The following is a 17,999-nucleotide window of genomic DNA, read 5'->3' as shown; positions in this document are numbered from 1 at the left end:
CACCAGGCAACATCTCGCGGCACACTAGTGTGCCGCGGAACAGTGGTTGAAAAACACGGTTTTACCCAACCCACAGGCTATTAATTGGTCTAATCATTTGCTTAAACAATGTTGCAATTTTATTTTCTATTTTTCTGGCTGATTAGCTATATTTTTTGTTCTCCACAGAGGTTTCCATAGATTAAAAACCTAGTGTACAGAACAGGAAAGGAACCATCCTTTGGATCATATGACTTGAAAATTATCATGTTGTTTTTTTTGGAAATCATGGTCTCCAACCCAAAGAATTACTTAAAATGTGTGGAGGTGGTATGTGTTTACCACACTCAAGAGAAATGTTGGTTCCCATCTTCTGAACATCTCCCACTGCATCAGAAATTGCATTTGCAATTTTGCAGAATTTCCAAAGGAGCTTGCAATGCGATATCTGCAGGGTGGCACGGAAAGATGGTGCTACTATTTAAGAAGAGCAGGTTAGAAGCCCCTTTCAATGCATGGAGCTCACACAGGACAGTTCTTTGGATTATTCCAGGGCGGGGTGGCTCTTCAGAGATTGTTTGACTACAACTCCCATCATCCCTGCCCATTAGCTATTCAGGTTTGGGCTGATGGGAATTGGAGACCCAACAACATCTGTAGCGTCACAGGTTCCCCATCCTAGAAGTAGGTGGCTAACTCTGAATATAACTTAGTTTAATTGCAACTTAAGAGTTAGCTGCACCTGTTACATTGAATGGGTCTCCTCTGTATTGGATGATAACCCTGGATACAAGCCATAAGCTTCAGTAGTATAATACTGTCGTTTCTTAGTTTTATGGTCAAAGTGTACCGAGTGAGTAAGAAACGACAGCTGGTGAAGAATAAACGAAACAGGGCCTTGTCCTGGAGTTAAAAATCATTGCAACTGGAATTTGTTTCATACTTTAGACAACAAAAATAGAGGAAACCATTGTTTGTTTTCGTCCTGGCCTGAGTCCTTGCAACCTTTCTATTTGATTACCTTAATTCCCCAAGGACTTCCAATTTTTTCATCAGTAGTATAATACGGCAAACAGCAGTGGCTCAGAGACACAGCAACTGCTTCACACTCAGAAGGACCCAGGTTCGAATCCAGCCAGCTCTACGTGGGACTGGAAAAGGAGCTTCCTGAAATCCCAGAGAGCTGCTGCCAGTCAGTGTTGATAACATTGAGGTAGATGGACTAATGGTCTGACTCTGTATAAGGCAGCTTCCTACATTCCTAGTGCTCAAGCTCTTGGGAAAAAAGAAGGGAAGGGAAGAGGCATTTTCCCATTGTGTTGGTTTCTTTCAAACTGTTGCAGGGCATCAATGTAATCGCTTTTAGCTTTTGTTTTCCAAAAAAGGGGGGTGGGTTGCAAAAAAGAGAAGGCAGAACAGGCTGTGGGATTTTGCCCAGAAAGCAACTCTACAACCTTGAAAAGGTTTTCTTTAATGCTTTCTGAAAGGTCTGCCTCTCTTGGGGCATCATAATGGGCTTAAAATATACTTAAGAGTACATCCTGGAGCTATGAAAAATATTTCCAACTCTTGTATTTTCTTTTTCAAAGAAAGAGAACATTGCAATGCTTATTTTGACTTTTTGCCTGAGATTGGCTGCAAAAGAGCTTCTGTTTAGAAAAAAAGGTTCAGCCACAATCCCACCAGTTTTTCAGGAAACAAAGCAACATACAATTAGAGAGGGAGGGGAAATCCAAGAGGTTAGTTTTATTCTGTAAAAGGCATTTGTGCACATGCGTTTTAAATGTACTCTTCACATCAATTCTTCCCCACAGAGCAGCCTTTCTGAACCTGGTGCTCTCCAGAGGTTGTTTGACTATGTTTCCCATCAGCCCCAGCTGGCATGGCTAATGGTCAGGGATGATGGGACTTGTAGTCCAGTCCTATCCCTCATTTTGAAAGCAGCATTCTCTGCTGCCTGGAAGAGACAGAAGAATGCCTCCATTCAGAAGAGGCATTCCCCTCTTTCATAAAGGAATGGGAAACCTGTGGCCCTCCAAATATTGTGGGACTCTCACTTCCATCAGCCCCAGCCAGCATGGCCTAATAGTCAGGGATGATGGGAGCTGTAATGCAGTAGCAAGCCACCTCTAGAAGTACTCAAATATCAATTATTATAATTCATATCTGAATGCAGTGAAATAGTAAATGGGTATAAAGGGAGCAGCTGCAGAGAGCTGGGCAGGTGCGCATAATTTTGATTCATCAAGCAATACCATGGCCAAATAGGTTTTGCACAAAGTGGTCTAAATGGTTTCTCCATAGAATGTATGTTTACATGGTTAATTCAAAGTGGTTTAAATTGATTTATACCAGCAGAAGTAAAAGGTGTCAAGAGCAGTCATATGCTAAAAGGGACTTTTCCATCTCTGACTGTGGTGATGGGACGTATCACATCTTTGCATGCTCCACCATCTTTAAAAACTGAAAGAAAACACCTTCCTGCCAGCATAAAGCTAGCAAACAGGGAATGGGCTGCGTTAGAAGTATTCTTGACGTGCTAGTTCTCTACTTAAGGGAACATGCAGAGATGGCAGACTCATTGGTTCTGCCATGTAGACCAAGCCCTGACATTGCCCCCTGCTGAGGATTCTGGGTAATGTAGTTTTGAGTAGCTTGGGGGGAATCCATGGCCCTCCAGATGTTGTCAGACTACAGTTCCTATCATCCTTGAGTGCTGGCTATGCTAACTGGGACTGATGGGAGTTGGAGTCCAACATCTGGAGTAGCTAAAAAAATCTGTTCTAAACCCTCAGCATTCATTAAAATACCAGTTATTTGTGTGAAGTCTCAGGGTCCCTGTCCAAAGAAGTAGCCTCCAAGATTGGTAAGATCACCCAACCCTGAAAACCCTTTAAGCACGCTGTACTCCATCGTTGTACCAAGATCTGCACCTGCTTGTCCATTCAGTTTCACCTGGGCCTGCTTCCTGTTTTGCTCAGCTGGCTCCTGGAGAGTTCTACTCTCAGTGGACTACCGTGGAGGCTTAAGCCTTGTAGAGCCACAACAGCAGCATCAGCTGTGGCTTTATCATCGTAATTGAGAAATGCCCGGTGTTGTGCTCCTTGCCATATCAGTCTTGCAGGAGTTGCGTGGCACTGTCTCAGGGCATCCTTTAACTCGCCCACTCTGGTCCCTTGAGGGATGCTGCCCACATACACAGCGACAGGTGCGTCAGGGAGGGGAGAGCTGTCTGGTGATGCCCCACCTTCTGGACTTGCTTGGGACAGACTGGCCTGATCCTGGAAACTGCAACTTTCAGGTCTGCTCTTCTTGGCAACTCTCACTGGCTTGCCAGCAGCTGGAACATCTCGCTGTTCGTCTTTGAGGGCAACATCCTTGCCTTCTTGTTTCTCTCTGTGGCGAAGGTTCTTGAGGACCGGGATCTTCCCCAGCATTTCGTGACTGATCTGAAGCATGGAGAAGAGTTAGTTCCCCCGCTCCTTAAATCGAACCCAAACTTCAAAATGCAAGACCAGGCAATCACACAGTTCTGCCAGTAGCATCAGATGACATAAGAGGTACACAAAGCACATCTAGCATCTGTGAAGACTAATCTGCTGCTGAGAAATACCACCCCTTTCACCAATGTCGGCTATTTATCTTACAGCACATTGTCCTGACAGACTTGCCAGGCATGATCCAGTGCTGTGCTGGATCCTTCCTCCACAATGTTCCCCATTGGCTCCCCAATTCTAGGTGGATAGAGCTGTTTATACTCTGTTTTTCCTTTGGTACACTCAGAAACCTTTCATTCTGGCTCTGATCTAGTCTGGACACTAGCACTTACAACTCTATTACTTACAAAAATTTATACAGTTTCTCTTCATCCTTCACCTTATGATTTAGATTGTAAGCTCTTTCAGAGAGAAGAACCCATCTTCCCCCCTCCTCTTTTGCTTGAGAAACTCTGATTAAAAATAGCAAGAGATAAATGTGCAGTTTAAAATGTAAACAATACAAAACCACCATTCATTCATTTATACCTGGCCTGTGGTGGGTACACAACACCCTTAAAAAAATCCTCACAGCAACCCTATGAAGTAGGGTTAGGTTGAGAAGCAGCAACTGCCCCAAGGTTGCCCAGTGAATTTCATGGCTGAATAGGAACTAGAACCCAGGGCATTTCACTTCTAGCCCGACACTCCACCTTCCCAAAGCTGTGGCTCTCCAGACTACAGCTCCCATCATCCCCTCACTGTTGGATCTGCTGCCTGGGCACTGATGGGTGGTTTGAGTCCAGCAACTTTGGGGGAGTACCATGTTGCCTTCCCCTGCTCTAACCACTATGCAGCACTGGCTTTTGACTAATAAAAGCAGCGCTCCCAGGCAAATTATTAGTGGCATAAAAAAAGGAGCTTCCAGCCAATTGCTGGACAATGTCAGTTCTTGAACAGCATCTCTGCCGATTCCAGAGAAAGCATTTTCAGCTGTGCAAACTGCCCTTTGGAGAGTATTTGGTGATGTCATATGCAAAGCACACCAAACTGGCTTGGAACAGTGTTTTTTTATTTGCTCTGTTTCTCCTGGAGCCCCGATTTAGAACCTCCTGTTGGTTTTCGTCAAATTTCCTTGCGGAATGCACAAACACTCTGCTAAATGGTCCAAAGAGAGTTGTTCCCCCTCCAGACCCACTTTCACATCACTGATCACTCCTGGACCCAATGCAAATAAATGCCTCTTGAGTCAAATCCAATTCCCCTCTCTATGTATTTTGGAGTCTTTATTTAGCTAAGTCATAACAGCAAAAGAGGAGGGTGGGATCCTTGTTCAGGACATGGGAATAATTTGCCTCTCTGTTCTCTCTTGAAGACAACTCCTAACTTCAGGCAGGGGGTGGGGTGTGTGTCCTCTGCCTGCCACTATGTTAGGTCCAAGCAGCCATACCTTCAACCATTCCCAGGATTAGCAGAAGCAATGATGAAAAACCAAGCAAAACAGATACAAAAAGAGCAGAATAATTCTAATTTCCATCTGTTGGATTAAGCCAATAGCCCATCTAGTCCAGCATCCTGTTCTCACAGTGGCCAACCAGATGCCCTTGGGAAACTGGCAAGCAGGACCTGAGTGCAAGAGCACTCTCCCCTTCTGTGGATTCCAGCATCTGGTATTCGGAAGCATTGCTGCCTCTGACTGTGGAAGCAGATTATTGACATCATGGCTAGTAGCCAACACTAGCCTGATCCTCCATGAATTTGTCCAGTCCTCTATTAAAGTTACCCAGGTTGGTGGCCACCACTGCTTCCTGCGGGAACAAGTTCCAAAGTCCAGCTATACACTGCAGTAAGAAGTCCTTTTATCTGTCCTGAATTTTCCAGCGACCGGCTTCATTTGATGTCCACGAGTTCTAGTGTTAGGAGTTCTCCCTGTTGCTTTGATGGCTCCCATATCTAGTGTCAGGATGCAACCTCCATAAATAACTTCCTCAGCCATCTCTGGCTCCCCCACTTCTAATCGCAAGCAAGATCTGCCTTGCTCTGGCAAAGTCCGCCCTCCCTCCCACCACCCAGGAACCCTTTCATCTCTCGTGCTGCTTTTCACACTCCAGCAGACAGGATTGGTCTGCAGGGAAGACTGTATATCAAAAACTCTGTTATCTAGGAGAGAGAGAGAGAGGGAGATTAAAGCCTGTGATCTACCTTGGGACAAAGGTTGTGCTTCCTTTCGTCCTGCCATCTGTTCGCAAAGGCAGATTTGGGTTGTAATCTTCCTCTTTAGCTCAGCAACCGCTACATTTCTGGCCAACTAAATCTGGAATTGTGTGGGGGGAGGACCACCGCAACAGTCGCCATGGGAGAGCAAAGAAATAAGGAGAACGAACAGATATTCCCCACCCACCCACCCCACAAAAATCCCCACCGCAAACAAAAGGAGAAATACAGGTGTATAAAGTTTTACATTTTGTGGAGAATGGGGCTGAGAGAGAAGCTTTCTCTCTTAGAAACAGTTGCTGGAAACCTTAGAAGGGGAGGCTGCTCCTGCGCTTGGATTGGAAGACTTGGCAGAATGTTGGAAGAGTCAAGGGAAATAAAATTAAATACTTCTTCATGTAGTGCATAGTTAAACTATGGAACTCACTCCCACAGGAAACAGCGATGGCCACCAATTTGGATGGTTTTCAAAGAGGATTGGACAAATTTGTGCAGCAGAAGGCTATCAACGGCCGCTATGTTTTGTGTCCACTGTCAGAGGCCCTGTACCGCTGAATACGAGGTCCTGGGGTGCAAAACTGGGGAAAGAGCTCTTATGCTTGAATCCTGCTTGTGGGTTTCTCACAGGCATTTGGCCGACTACCATGAGAACAGGTTGCTGGGCTAGATGGATGGACCTTTGGTCTGATTGCTTTCTGACGCGTTACTTTTGCTGCAACCATTTTTGGTTCTGCAACAAACCACTTGCAGGGCTATGCAGCGGTAAAGGCAGGCTGAAATACTTTTAAACGGACAAGGAAATAAAAATAAATCTGCAGGCTCCACTCCCTGCCCCTCAGTGCTTTTTGTTATGAAGCAATGAACACAACAGTGGAGGCTGGTTCATTAGGGTGAATGGGGCTCTGACCCACCAGCTTCAAGCCTGCCTTCATACTTACAACCAATCAGGGGGCAGTGGTGCCCGTCATTGGCTCATTGGCCCCACCTACTGTTGGTTTCCCTGCCTTCCGCCCCACCAGAACCAATGGGCACCACAGCAACACACCTGAGCCAATCAGCATGAAGATTCAAATTGAGACGTTTCTTGTCCCCGCCCCACTCTGCCTCCAATATTCCTGAGCTGCTCTCTATTCCTAGACATCCTGGCAGTATTTAACAATGAAAACAAACAGATTCGGACAAGAATGTACAATGTTTAAAGAACTTTGGAATGGCAAACAGGGTAGGGGTGGCACGGAGGATTAGCTGCAAGGCTTTTTCAATTATGAGATGGTATGATAATGATTCTTCCCAAACTTCAAATTATAAACAACAAGTATAAATAAGCAGCAATAACTTAATTTTTTTCCACAAAATTACTCAGGCAACTTCCCTACCTACATTAATGTATTTATAAGTATTATATTTATATCAGGATAATAATAATTATTCTCATGCAATTTTATTTATTGTTTATTCGTATGATTGTATGAATCGATAAACAGTTCACTGTCACTGGTTGAATTATTTGTCGTTCTGTTATTGCTCTTCTAATATCGTGCTTCCTCCTCCTATTTATTTTTCTTAAATTTTGTATGAATGCAAACATCAAATCAATTTTTAAAAAACCACACAATGATGTACTTTATAAAACAGCAACAGACCCACACATCTGTCCACATACTAGCTTTGTTCCCGGTGGGTGGTAAAAATAACACCTCCCCTTAAATATGGAAAGCCATGCTTCCCCCCCCCCCCGCTCACCCACACACATAGGACAATCTTTGCTTCCTCTACTCCAGCCTTCTGCTACCAAATTGAATTAAATAATAGACTGTACCCAGTGTTTTTCTCTTTCAGAGTAGAACCACTGAAATCAGAACACATGACTAGTTTAGGCCCATTCATTTCAATGGGACTAATCTGCATAGGATTAACATTGCATCCAGTCCACTAGCCCTACGCCTCAGACTGTGATGCTAATATTTAGTTGTTGTCACCAACAACCTATTAATTTATAGCACATCTAATGCAAATTCTGCAAGACACTTGAAATGCCTTTCTACAACCCCAGCGAACTGCTGATTGCAGAACAGGCCACCTACTTTGTGCCAGAGGATCCCTTGTGGCTTGGGGTATCTGCACCCTGTCTTGATTATTCTCGTTGGGGTAAGGATGTAATCCACAGTTAGGTCATGGTCTCCCAGCAGATCTTCTGGTATGTCAACCACCTATATTAAGGAGGAGGAGAAATATCATCAGTCCATAGGTGGCTTTCAAATGCAGAGCCCTTTAGCACCATAAGAAGGCAAGAAGAGCATGCTGGATCAGGCCAATGGCTCATCTAGTTCAGCATCCTGTTCTCACAGTGGCCAACCAGATTCCTACAGGAAACTCTCAAACCGGACCTGAGCACAAGAGTGCTTTCCTCTCCTGCCATTTCCCAGCAACTGGTATTCAGAAGCCTCTGGCTGTGGAGGCAAAGCATACCCACCACAGCTCTAGCAGCCATTAATTGCTTACCCTCCATGAATTTGTCTAATCCTCTTTTAAAGCCATTCTAGATGGTAGTCAGGGACCCAGGTGGCGCTGTGGGTTAAACCACAGAGTCTAGGGCTTGCTGATCAGAAGGTTGGCAGTTCGAATCCCTGCCACGGGGTGAGCTCCCGTTGATCGGTCCCAGCTCCTGCCCACCTAGCAGTTCAAAAGCACATCAAAGTGCAAGTAGATAAATAGGGACCGCTCCAGCGGGAAGGTAAACGGCGTTTCCGTGCACTGCTCTGGTTCGCCAGAAGCGGTTTTGTCATGCTGGCCACATGACCCGGAAGCTGTCTGCGGACAAACGCCGGCTCCCTTGGCCTATAGAGCGAGATGAGCACCGCAACCCCAGAGTCGGACACGACTGGACCTGATGGTCAGGGGTCCCTTTACCTTTACTTAGATGGTAGTCATCATTGCCTCCTGCAGGACTGAGTTCCATCCAGAGAATAGAAGAAATACTGCAGTCAGAGCAAATAGCTCAGCTGAAATTTTAATCCATTGCCTGCCTCATCACAGAAGCTCATGATCTCCTCTAGTTTTTGCTTCTGTAGTTGATCTTGCGTCCAAATATTTTTCCTTTCCAAATAAATTATTGAATTTGGGAAATCAGCAGGCTTCTGGGGAGTTCAGTATTTGGTGCTTCGCTTGTCTCGTTGCCCCTGACCATGATCTGAAGGGGCAGAGTTCAGTTCTGCAAAGAGCTTACTTTGCATATCACACAGAAATCACCAAATTTGTTTCCTAGCTCAGATCTTGCCCAGTGCCTGGGAAGCCTCACCCTGCCAGGTAGCGAGTAACCCCAGTTCCATGCAGCTGTTGTTACCTGGCAGTCATGAACGGCTGTGACAACTACTGTGTCCTCTCTTACAGCTCCCATGGAGACCATCATTGCATACTCCAGGTCTGCAAAGCCTTCCCCTTTCCCGATTCGGCAGCCTGCAGTGAGAAAGTGAGAGACCACAAGAAGAAACAACCACAGGGATGCATTGTTTATATACCTGTATATAAGCAGGAATTGCCTGCTGGATTAGGCCAAGGGCCCATCCAGGCCAGTACTCTGTTTTCACAGAGACTTACTAGATGCCTCTATTGGGAACCCTACATGAAGGACCTGAGAACTCTCCCCTCCTGTGGTTTCCAGCAACTGGTGTTCAGAAGCATTACTGCCTATGCCCAAGGAGGCAGAACATAGCCATTGTGGCTAGTAGCTATTGGTAGCCTTCTCCTATGTGAATTTATCCAATCCTCTTTTAAATCTGTCCAAGTTGGTGGCCATCACTGCCTCCTGTGGCAGCGAGTTCCATAGTTACCAGACTAACTAAATCTGTTAGGTTGGCTCATCATAGGAGCTTTTGTTTATTATTTCATTCACCCTTCAGCTAAATCTATAAAGATTCTTCTGAAGAAAAGCCAACACACTTGCTTTGTTTCTAGATGATACAGCCAGTGTTAGAGGAGGGATTCTGTGGCAGACCTTGGGCTCTCAAATTTCAGAGGTGCCCCCCATGTGATGCTAAAATTCAGCACCACCCGACTCTCGTGAACCATTCTACAACATTGTTGTGGCACCCCCTACAGCACAAAACCCAGTGTGGTCGCCTCTAAAACCACCTCCGCAGGATTTATCTTTGCTGGAGTCAGAGAGATAAGTGCCTTTTCTAAGAGGAAGTCTGCCATCTACAGTCCTGGAAAATTATTACATGCTCGCTCTCTCTCTCTCTAGCTGTACAAATGTGGCTCATGCAGTGGTGACTGGTGCCAGCAGGATTGCTAGGACATAAGGCAAGGAGCCAGAGAATAAAAGCGTTCTGGGGACTGATCCACGAAGAGCTTAAAAAAATATTAGGAATTAATCTCCAAAAAAACCCAGAAATTATGCTATTAAGTATAATTGATAAAGAAATACCAAAGAAATTTAGAGAGGTCTTCCTGTACGCTACGGCGGCCGCCCGAATCTTAATTGCTAAGAGGTGGAAGGAACAGGAGCTACCTTCAATTTTAGAATGGCAAAGCAAATTGCAGGAGTTTGCTGAAATGGCCCAGATAACAAATAGCTTGAGAGGGGGATCAAAGCAGAAATTCCAGGAAAACTGGGATAGATATATAATATATGTTAAGAAATACAGTAGGGGGCAGATACAAATGTCAGCTTTTCAATAACCTTGGAAAAAATGGAAAAAAAAGAAGAGGGTTATGAATTCAAAATTTGGTACTGGTTGTTATGGTAGTGATATAGAATGGTCGTAAAGAGAGGTAAAACATATGGGTTACACTCGTAAATAAGAGTTAGTTATACGGATTGTTCGACAGGAAGTCAATTGAAGGTGGAACTTGTGTTGATTTCAGTATTTTAGTTTTAAAAAAGGGGGTGGGGTGGGGAATTCAATTTTTTTTTTTTCTCTTCTTTTTTTTCTTCTTCTTGCTTTTTTTCTTGCTTTTTCTTTTCTTTTTCCTTATCTCCTTCAGCTTTACATATACGTCTGGAAAGGACATAAATATGCTGGGCTGGATGTGGATAATCTAAAGTAGCATAGATTTGAATAGATAAGTGTTGATAATAATAACAGATGCTTTCTCTTTATTTTTTGTATACAAAGCCTTTTATTTGTAAATTGATTGTACTTGTTATACTCTTTATTTTTTTGGTTTACGAAACATATAATGTAAAGTTATGTTATGCAATACAATAAAGTCTTTTGTGCTTGGAAAAAAAGGACATAAGGCAAGGAGAGCAACAGTAGGTGGAGCCAGAACCAATGATAGGCAGGCCCAGAGCCAATGAGAGGCAGACTCAACAAATTCCAGTTTTGTCCCCATCCTCCTCCCTTCTGAGTTCTACGAGGGCAACACTGAGACTGAGGAGGAGGAAGCCACCCCATGGAGTGGGGGCAGACTGAGGGGAGACTGAGGTTGGTGGGATAGTATCCCACTTGCTGTTCTTGACCAGCCTCCACTGCAGCTTATTATCTAACAAAAACAGCATGACTCACTGTCAGGAGGAAGGTCTCAGCAGGCTAGAGATAACTCCAAGGTTTGGAAAAGTCAAGGAAATAGCTAGTGTGCCCTGAGAGGGCAAAAATTCTCCATAGGAGCCCAATGAGAACTGAGCATATTCAGTGGGCATGGACTACTGCAGGGGGAATGGAAAATTGGGAGGAAGGGTGGGAGAATTGGAATAGAATAGCCTGAACAGAACCACTGCACAGTGTGGGCCCAACCTGGAAAAATATTTCCCTTTTTAATTTATAATGAGGTCTGTATAGTTCAACTAACTCTCACAGGAGCCAGCTTGGGTGCCTTTAAAAGAGGACTGAACAAATTCATGCAGGATATGTGATGGATGGCTGCTAGCCATGATGGTTACACTCTGCCCTCCATAGTGAGAGGCAGCAGTGCTTCTAAACACCAGCTGCTGGAAACTGCAGGAAGGCAGAGTGCTCTTGTGCTTGGGTCCTGCTTGCAGGCTTTCCAACTGAGGCACCTGATTGGCCATTGTGAGAACCAGGAAGATGGTTTAGATGGGCCACTGACCTGATCCAGGCAGCTCTTCTAGTGTTCTTACATTATAGTAAAAATTCAGCTGCTGACTTTCATTCAGAATTAAAACTTTGACGTGGCACAAAAGTAGCCTTGCATCTAGCCAAGATACGGATGCTCCACTGGCTCCCAAATATGACCACCTCATATCTTACTCCTCCTTTTGTGGTTGGTAGACATTCCTTGTCGCAAACCACCACTCAAAGATAGTGCAGGCTGGACTTGTGTTAGGATGAATGGGGCACTGTTCTAACAACCTCGGCCTGCCTTCAGCCAGTTCCTACCTGCCTGCCTTCTTACAACCTTTCTGGGAGTGCTGCAGCCTGTCAGCTTCCCCGTTTGTTAGTCTCAGTATTGCCCTTGTAGAACCCAGCAGGCAGGAGGAGGGTGGGACAAAACTAGAATTAGTGGGCTCTTCCTCCTATTGGTTCTGGCGCCACCTACTGTCAACCTCCCTGCCTTTGGCCCTACAGCTCCCAATGGGCACCAGCCACAACTGCTCAAAGACCATGATCTTATACCTTGGTCTTTTCAGACCCGTGACCCACCTTTGCATGCAGAAGGCCCCACATGTTCAATCCCCAGGAAGGTCTGGGAATGTCCTCTGTCTGCAACCCTGCAGAGCTGCTGCCAGTCAGTGTAGACAAGACTGAGTTAGATGGACCAACGGCCTGTCTTGATATGAAGCTGCTTCCTATGTTGCTATCCAACTTGGGGGTATACTGCCTTGGTATATGGGGGCTCTGATCTCAAGTATAATGACTAATATGAACATAAGAAGAGCCTTGCAGGATCATATAAATGGTGTGGCCCACTTTGTCCATCTAAGAAGCTCATAAGCAGGGCAGGAAGGCAACAGCCCTCCCTCACTATCTTCCCACCCGCCAACTGATACTCAGTGGAGCGTATACTGCCACTAAACATGGAGGTTCTATTCCATTTAGATAATCTGTCCATAACTAGGCTTAGCGATCTGGAATTTGTTTCAGCAGCTTCCCTCTGGCTGAAGTTCCCAGCCACATGGTTTTCTGCCAAGTACCTTTCTCAGAAACAGCCACAGATCCTACCACAACCAGGTCCACATGGACCTTTGCGTCTAGTCCGACAGGTACGCTGTAATCCCGAACACCCTGAAAAAGAAAAGAAAGAGAGGAGGAAGAGAAGAGTGGTTGCTCACCGTCAGCCTGAATTGCTCCCTTCTCCCTCCCCCTTGCTAACCTTCCCCCCCCCCCACTAAACAACAGTCTATTGAGAGAGAACAGAAGCCTCCTCTATCCAGCACAGCCGGTCCTGCTCTCTTCTTGGAAGCCAGCCAAGTTGTTCTTCTGGGATTCTCAAGCAATCGGGAATGTCAGCTTGGAGGAAATCCCATCCCAAACCCAATTTCAAAAATGCCAGGTTTTCCGTTCTACCGCTGACCTGAACGTGCTCATTCCCGAACAAAGGAGCTTCAAAGGGGGTCTCCCTCACAAGGCTGCTGAAGGGCAACTTAATCAAGCAGTTCAGTTCTGTCACCTGCAGCTTCCCTTGCAATAATGGATTCCTGTTCCACTGGAGTTATGTTACTACGGCAGATGGTCATCTTGCTCACATTTAAACTTATAGTGGAATTGTTCACATCCGCATTGTATGTTTAAGGCACTGTCCTACCACTTCAGCAGTCACGGGAAACCTTGGGAACTATCGTTTGTATTGGCCCTACAGGGTGCTGATCTCACAGAGCTATAGTTCCCACACCCTCAACAAGCTACAGTTCCCAGGATTCTCCAAGACTGTTAAAATGTATGGTGTGAATGTGACCAAAATCAGAGACTGGATTTTTGACACTTAATTCCATTTGACAGCACTGCCTATATGAATATACACCAATGTGTGTGTGTGAATATATTAACTACTAACTAAGTAATGCTTTAGTTATTAATAAAATGATGACTATATTTATATCCCACCTTTTCCTCCAAGGAGCACAAGGTGGTTTACATGGTTCTGTCCCTCCCTATCTTATCCTCACAACAGCCCTATGAGGTGGCTAAGAGGCAGTGACTGCCTCAAGGCCACCCAGTGAGCTTCATGGCCGATTGGGGATTTGAATCCTGGTCTCCCAGGTCCCAGTACAGTGTGTTGTAGTGGTTAAACACACTACATGCACCTGACAATGTGGATTCTGGCCCATGAAAGCTTATGCCATGGGATAAATCTGTGGCTCTTTAAAAGGCATTGCAACGGGATCCTTTGTTTGTTTGTTTTTCTGCAACAGACTTAACACAGGCACTCCTCTGGAAAATATATATCTGAAGAAGTGTGCATGCACACGAAAGCTCATACCAAGAACAAACTCAGTTGGTCTCTAAGGTGCTACTGGAAAGAATTTTCTATTTTGTTTTGCCCATAACTCCTGTCTGCTTTTGGCCTTTCAACACTTGAGGGCGCCAAAACCTCACTTTACGACCTACAAGACAGCAACAAACCATTCCTTATAGGGGATGCTGTTGATTTGGCCTGGAATGGTAGAAATGCTTTGCAGTCTGCACATACCAATAAAAAAAATCAAGAAAGCAAGGAAACAGAAACATCTAGCAAACAGGCACAGCCTATTTAATCACTTTTCAACTGTCTTCTAACTAGTCGCATTGATGCTCAGCAGTCTTTTTGAAGCACAGTAGAAATCAATTAACCAAAAAAAAAAAAACCTGTTCTTGATTCCTCCTCCCTGCCGTTCTTACTTGAGAGGTGGCACATTTTCTTAGCATCTCTTTGGTTGCTCCAGGGGGAGGGATGATCCTGTTGAACAGCCCAGTCCGCAGGCGTGGGGTTGGCACCAAGAGAGCTTTCCTGGCCTGGGAGAAGAGGAGACAGGGGGGGGGGGGTGTTCACACAAAAATGAGCCTACGAAATTGCCCCTTGGAGAGAAGGTCTGGTTACCTGCAGCACAGCCAGCCGGATTCCCTCCAGAGGTTTGTCAGGGTCCACCTTGACCTCCCTGGCTTTATCAAAGACATCCCATGCTTGGGCAGAGCCGCTCATCTCGAAAGATCCCTGCGCCAGGGAGAAAGTGGGAAAAGCAGCATACTCACTTCCAGAGTTAAAAACCGGGCATTCTTCTGGGGGGCATCAGGGTTGACTTTAACAGTCCTGGCACTTTGGAACTCCTGCAAATCAGGAAGCCTTGCGGAAGCACGTGGTGCATCCTGTTTTGGTAAGATATCTCTCGTAAGAAGCGACACGTGGAAGAAGCTTAGCCCTTAGGATCATGAGAAGCTGCTTTCTACCAACTCAGTCCATCTAGATCAGTATTGTCGACAACAGCCTTTCGCAACCTTGGGTCCCCAGATGTTGTCAGACTGCAACTCCCGTCATCCCTAGCTAGCTGGAGCAGTGGTCAGGGATGATGGGAGTTGTAGTACAATACCTGTGGACTCAAGGTTGAGAAAGACTGTTCTACAGTGGCTCTCCAGGATTTCAGGCAGGGCTCTTTGCCAGTCCTGCAAGCTGGGGATTGAACCTGAGACTTCCTGCATGCAAACTAATGACCACTGAGTTATAGCCCTTAGAACAGGGCGGTCCAACTTCTCATACCAAGTGGACTGTGAGGTTACTTTGACACAGAACCCGCGGGCTGCACACTGTCTTGTTACACAGTAGGGGGGGGAGCGAGGCCAAAATTTGATGACCCCACAATCCTCACGCTGCCTTCCCAAAGCTGAATAAGAAAGGCTCTAGGTCAGGGGTAGGCAACCTAAGGCCCGCGGGCTGGATGTGGCCCAATCGCCTTCTCAATCCAGCCTGCAGACGGTATTGGAATCAGCTTGTTTTTACATGGGTAGAATGTGTCCTTTTATTTAAAATGCATCTCTGGGTTATTTGTGGGGCATAGAAATTCGTTCATTCCCCCCCCCCAAAAAATAGAGTCTGGCCCACCACATGGGCTGAGGGACAGTGGACCAGCCCATGGCTGGAAAAGGTTGCTGACCCCTGCTCTAGTCTTTGGGAAGGAGATGCATGGCTCTGGCAGGGTCCTGGAGACTTTCTTTGGGAAGGAGGAGGGAGGGCTCTAGGACCCTGTCACAGCCCTCATGCCTCCTTCCCAAAGCCGACTGCCTCACTTACCTGGCTTTGGGAAGGCATCACAAGGGCTGTGGGAGAGGCATCAAATGTTGCAGAGGGCCGCCCAAAAAGGCCCCAAGGGCCACATGCAGAAGCCAAATGAAATTTGCAGATGATACCGAATGCCATGTTACTCAATAAACACACTGTAAGTATTTCGTCAAAACCTGTCCCAACCATTGACAGCCTTCCTCTGTAGGAATAAGCAGGAATGTGTTCCAATAGATGTGTGTTTTAATTTTCAGCTGGAGGCCATGCCATCATACCTTGAAATTGGGAATCCGGTGATGGACAGGTCTTGGGAAATCAGCCAAGTTATTTGCTTCCATGTAGTCCCAAATTTTATGGCGGATATCCCACTTGGAAACTCCTTGCAATAAAGAAGAGTACATAAGAGTAAGGATGGATTCACACTGGCATTTTCCACATAAGCCTGGACAAAATCCATTGCTAGACATATTCAGAGCACACCCTTGAGAAGTCCACTGATTTCAACAGGTCTACTCTAGGTATACCTTATAGTGCAAGCATAAACATTTCTACTTAGAAGCAAGTCCTCTTGAATTCATTGGGGCTCAGTCCTGAGAAAGTGGGGTTTGGACTGCAGCCTTAATCAAGTATTTATTTATTCTTTATATATTTAATAAAGGGGCATTGGAAACTATTTAAAAAATAGAATACTTTTATTCTATTATTTTTTTAAGTTTCCAATGCCCCTTCAGAATCTAGATCAGTCTAGATGGTGGGGAATAGGCTATAGCTCAGTGGGAAGAGCATCTGCTTTGCATGCAGAAGGCCCCAGGTTCAATCTCCAGGTAGGGTTGGGAATGTTCCCTGGAGAGCTGCTGCCAGTCAGTGTAGACAGTACAGAGCTAGATAGACCAATGGTCTGATCCGGTATAAGGCAGTTTGATATGTTCCTATGCAGATTGCACAGAAACCTCCACACAGCTTCCTCCCTTCCCTCAGCACCTCTGTGGTTGGTTTATTTGCAATTGAAAAGGCACACAAGTGCCCCAATCCCCAGTTTAGCACGAGTAGACCACCTACACCTAGAGCAGAGTTACGAGCAAGCCTTCTTCCTGGCTTAGTTTCCCAAGAAGAGGGCAAACAAAGTGGCAGCTACAAGTAGTTGGCTAGTGAGCCACGTGTTTGCAGAATAAGGCAGCATGTTGGACAGCCAGATATTGGGGTGGAGGGACTAAATGCATCCCTGAACCTCAGGGCCGAGTTTCCTGGCTCACCTCCCTTCATAGTAGAACTCAGGGCTGGCCCAAGACATTTTGGCACCTGAGGCGGACGGCAACTAGTGCCCCCCCCCCCCGCCAGGGAAGAAGGAATCAGTGAAGAGCTATTATCAAGAAGGGGGGGGAGAGATTGACATTGGGATTTGCCACCCCTGTGGATTCTGCCGCCTGAGGCAGTTGCCTCCCTTGCCCTCATAGGTGGGCTGGCCCTGGCAGAACCAACTACCATAGCTCCAGTCCTGTCCCAGGCACCCCACTTGCCACATAGGAACAAGGGATCACAATGCTCCTTAACAGTTGGATTCTGTTTCGGGGCTGGCTGCCTCAGCAGCTGATGCCCAAATCGGCCACCTTTTGCACATCGGAGGTGCCAGGGATTGTCCCCTTCATTACCGGGGCTGCCCAATTGCTGCGGGACCTCCATGCCTGGCCGAGTCAGCCGAGCCAGTTACATTGTCGCTCCTCCTCCTCCAGCTGCCGTTCGCTCCACGTGCTGACACGGACTACGGCAGCTCAGAAGGGACAGCACTGAGCGCGGAAGAAGGTACCGCAGTCCGCAGCTCCTCCGGCGACCGCTGCATGCTTTACCTGCGCGCAGTTCCTCAAGTGGGTCGGCAAGCGCAAAGGGTGCGTTGCAAGCTGCAGAGTCTGGATGTTTCATTCATTAGCGCCGGGAGAAAATTAAAGAAACGTTAACAGCTCCAACAATGGCATGCATCTAAGTATTGCAGTCAATAAAGGATGAGAAATTTGCAGTTAAATAGATTTTAGTCGATTAAAAAGTGCATAGAGGTGAAAACAATGCTCCTGAAGCCAAACAAACAAACAAACAAACAAAACCCCTTCATTTGTTACTCACTAATGTTCTTTCCAACAGACTAAATACGGTTACCCCTATAGACTTTTCAATAAACTGGGCACT

The 17,999-nt window shown here is 46.0% G+C and overlaps 1 protein-coding gene across 6 annotated transcripts; it reads right to left on the bottom strand.

Moving 5' to 3' along the window:
- Positions 1-1,695: 1,695 nt before the first annotated feature.
- On the bottom strand, positions 1,696-17,533 carry MTHFSD (methenyltetrahydrofolate synthetase domain containing). Of its 6 annotated transcripts, none has more exons than XM_033156905.1 (8): positions 17,471-17,533; positions 16,097-16,200; positions 14,801-14,914; positions 14,450-14,563; positions 12,766-12,856; positions 9,013-9,149; positions 7,754-7,879; positions 1,696-3,428 (listed from the first exon to the last, which is right to left on the bottom strand). In XM_033156905.1, the coding sequence occupies exons 1-8, from the start codon at positions 17,499-17,501 to the stop codon at positions 2,931-2,933; spliced, it is 1,215 nt and encodes a 404-aa protein (XP_033012796.1). In that variant the 5' UTR covers positions 17,502-17,533; the 3' UTR covers positions 1,696-2,930. The 6 variants fall into 6 exon arrangements, with proteins under 6 accessions (XP_033012796.1, XP_033012798.1, XP_033012799.1 ...); XM_033156907.1 differs by having other exon boundaries at positions 9,013-9,146; XM_033156908.1 differs by having other exon boundaries at positions 9,013-9,125.
- Between the last annotated feature and the right edge of the window lie 466 nt (positions 17,534-17,999).

This window comes from Lacerta agilis, chromosome 8 (genome assembly GCF_009819535.1).
Source record: "Lacerta agilis isolate rLacAgi1 chromosome 8, rLacAgi1.pri, whole genome shotgun sequence".
NCBI classification, from domain to species: domain Eukaryota; kingdom Metazoa; phylum Chordata; class Lepidosauria; order Squamata; family Lacertidae; genus Lacerta; species Lacerta agilis.
Note: the sequence above shows the minus strand (reverse complement) of the source record. Positions and strands in the feature narration are given on the sequence as shown.

What these genes read in the sequence shown, in the direction of transcription:
- MTHFSD (XM_033156905.1), bottom strand. Translation starts at nt 17,501, where the DNA reads ATGGAGGTCCCGCAGCAATTGGGCAGCCCCG. An exon ending in ACCGGATTCCCAATTTCAAG is followed by an intron (nt 14,915 to 16,096) that starts GTATGATGGCAT and finishes TTACCAAAACAG; the next exon opens with GATGCACCACGTGCTTCCGC. An exon ending in GAAAATGTGCCACCTCTCAA is followed by an intron (nt 12,857 to 14,449) that starts GTAAGAACGGCA and finishes TTTCTTTTTCAG; the next exon opens with GGTGTTCGGGATTACAGCGT.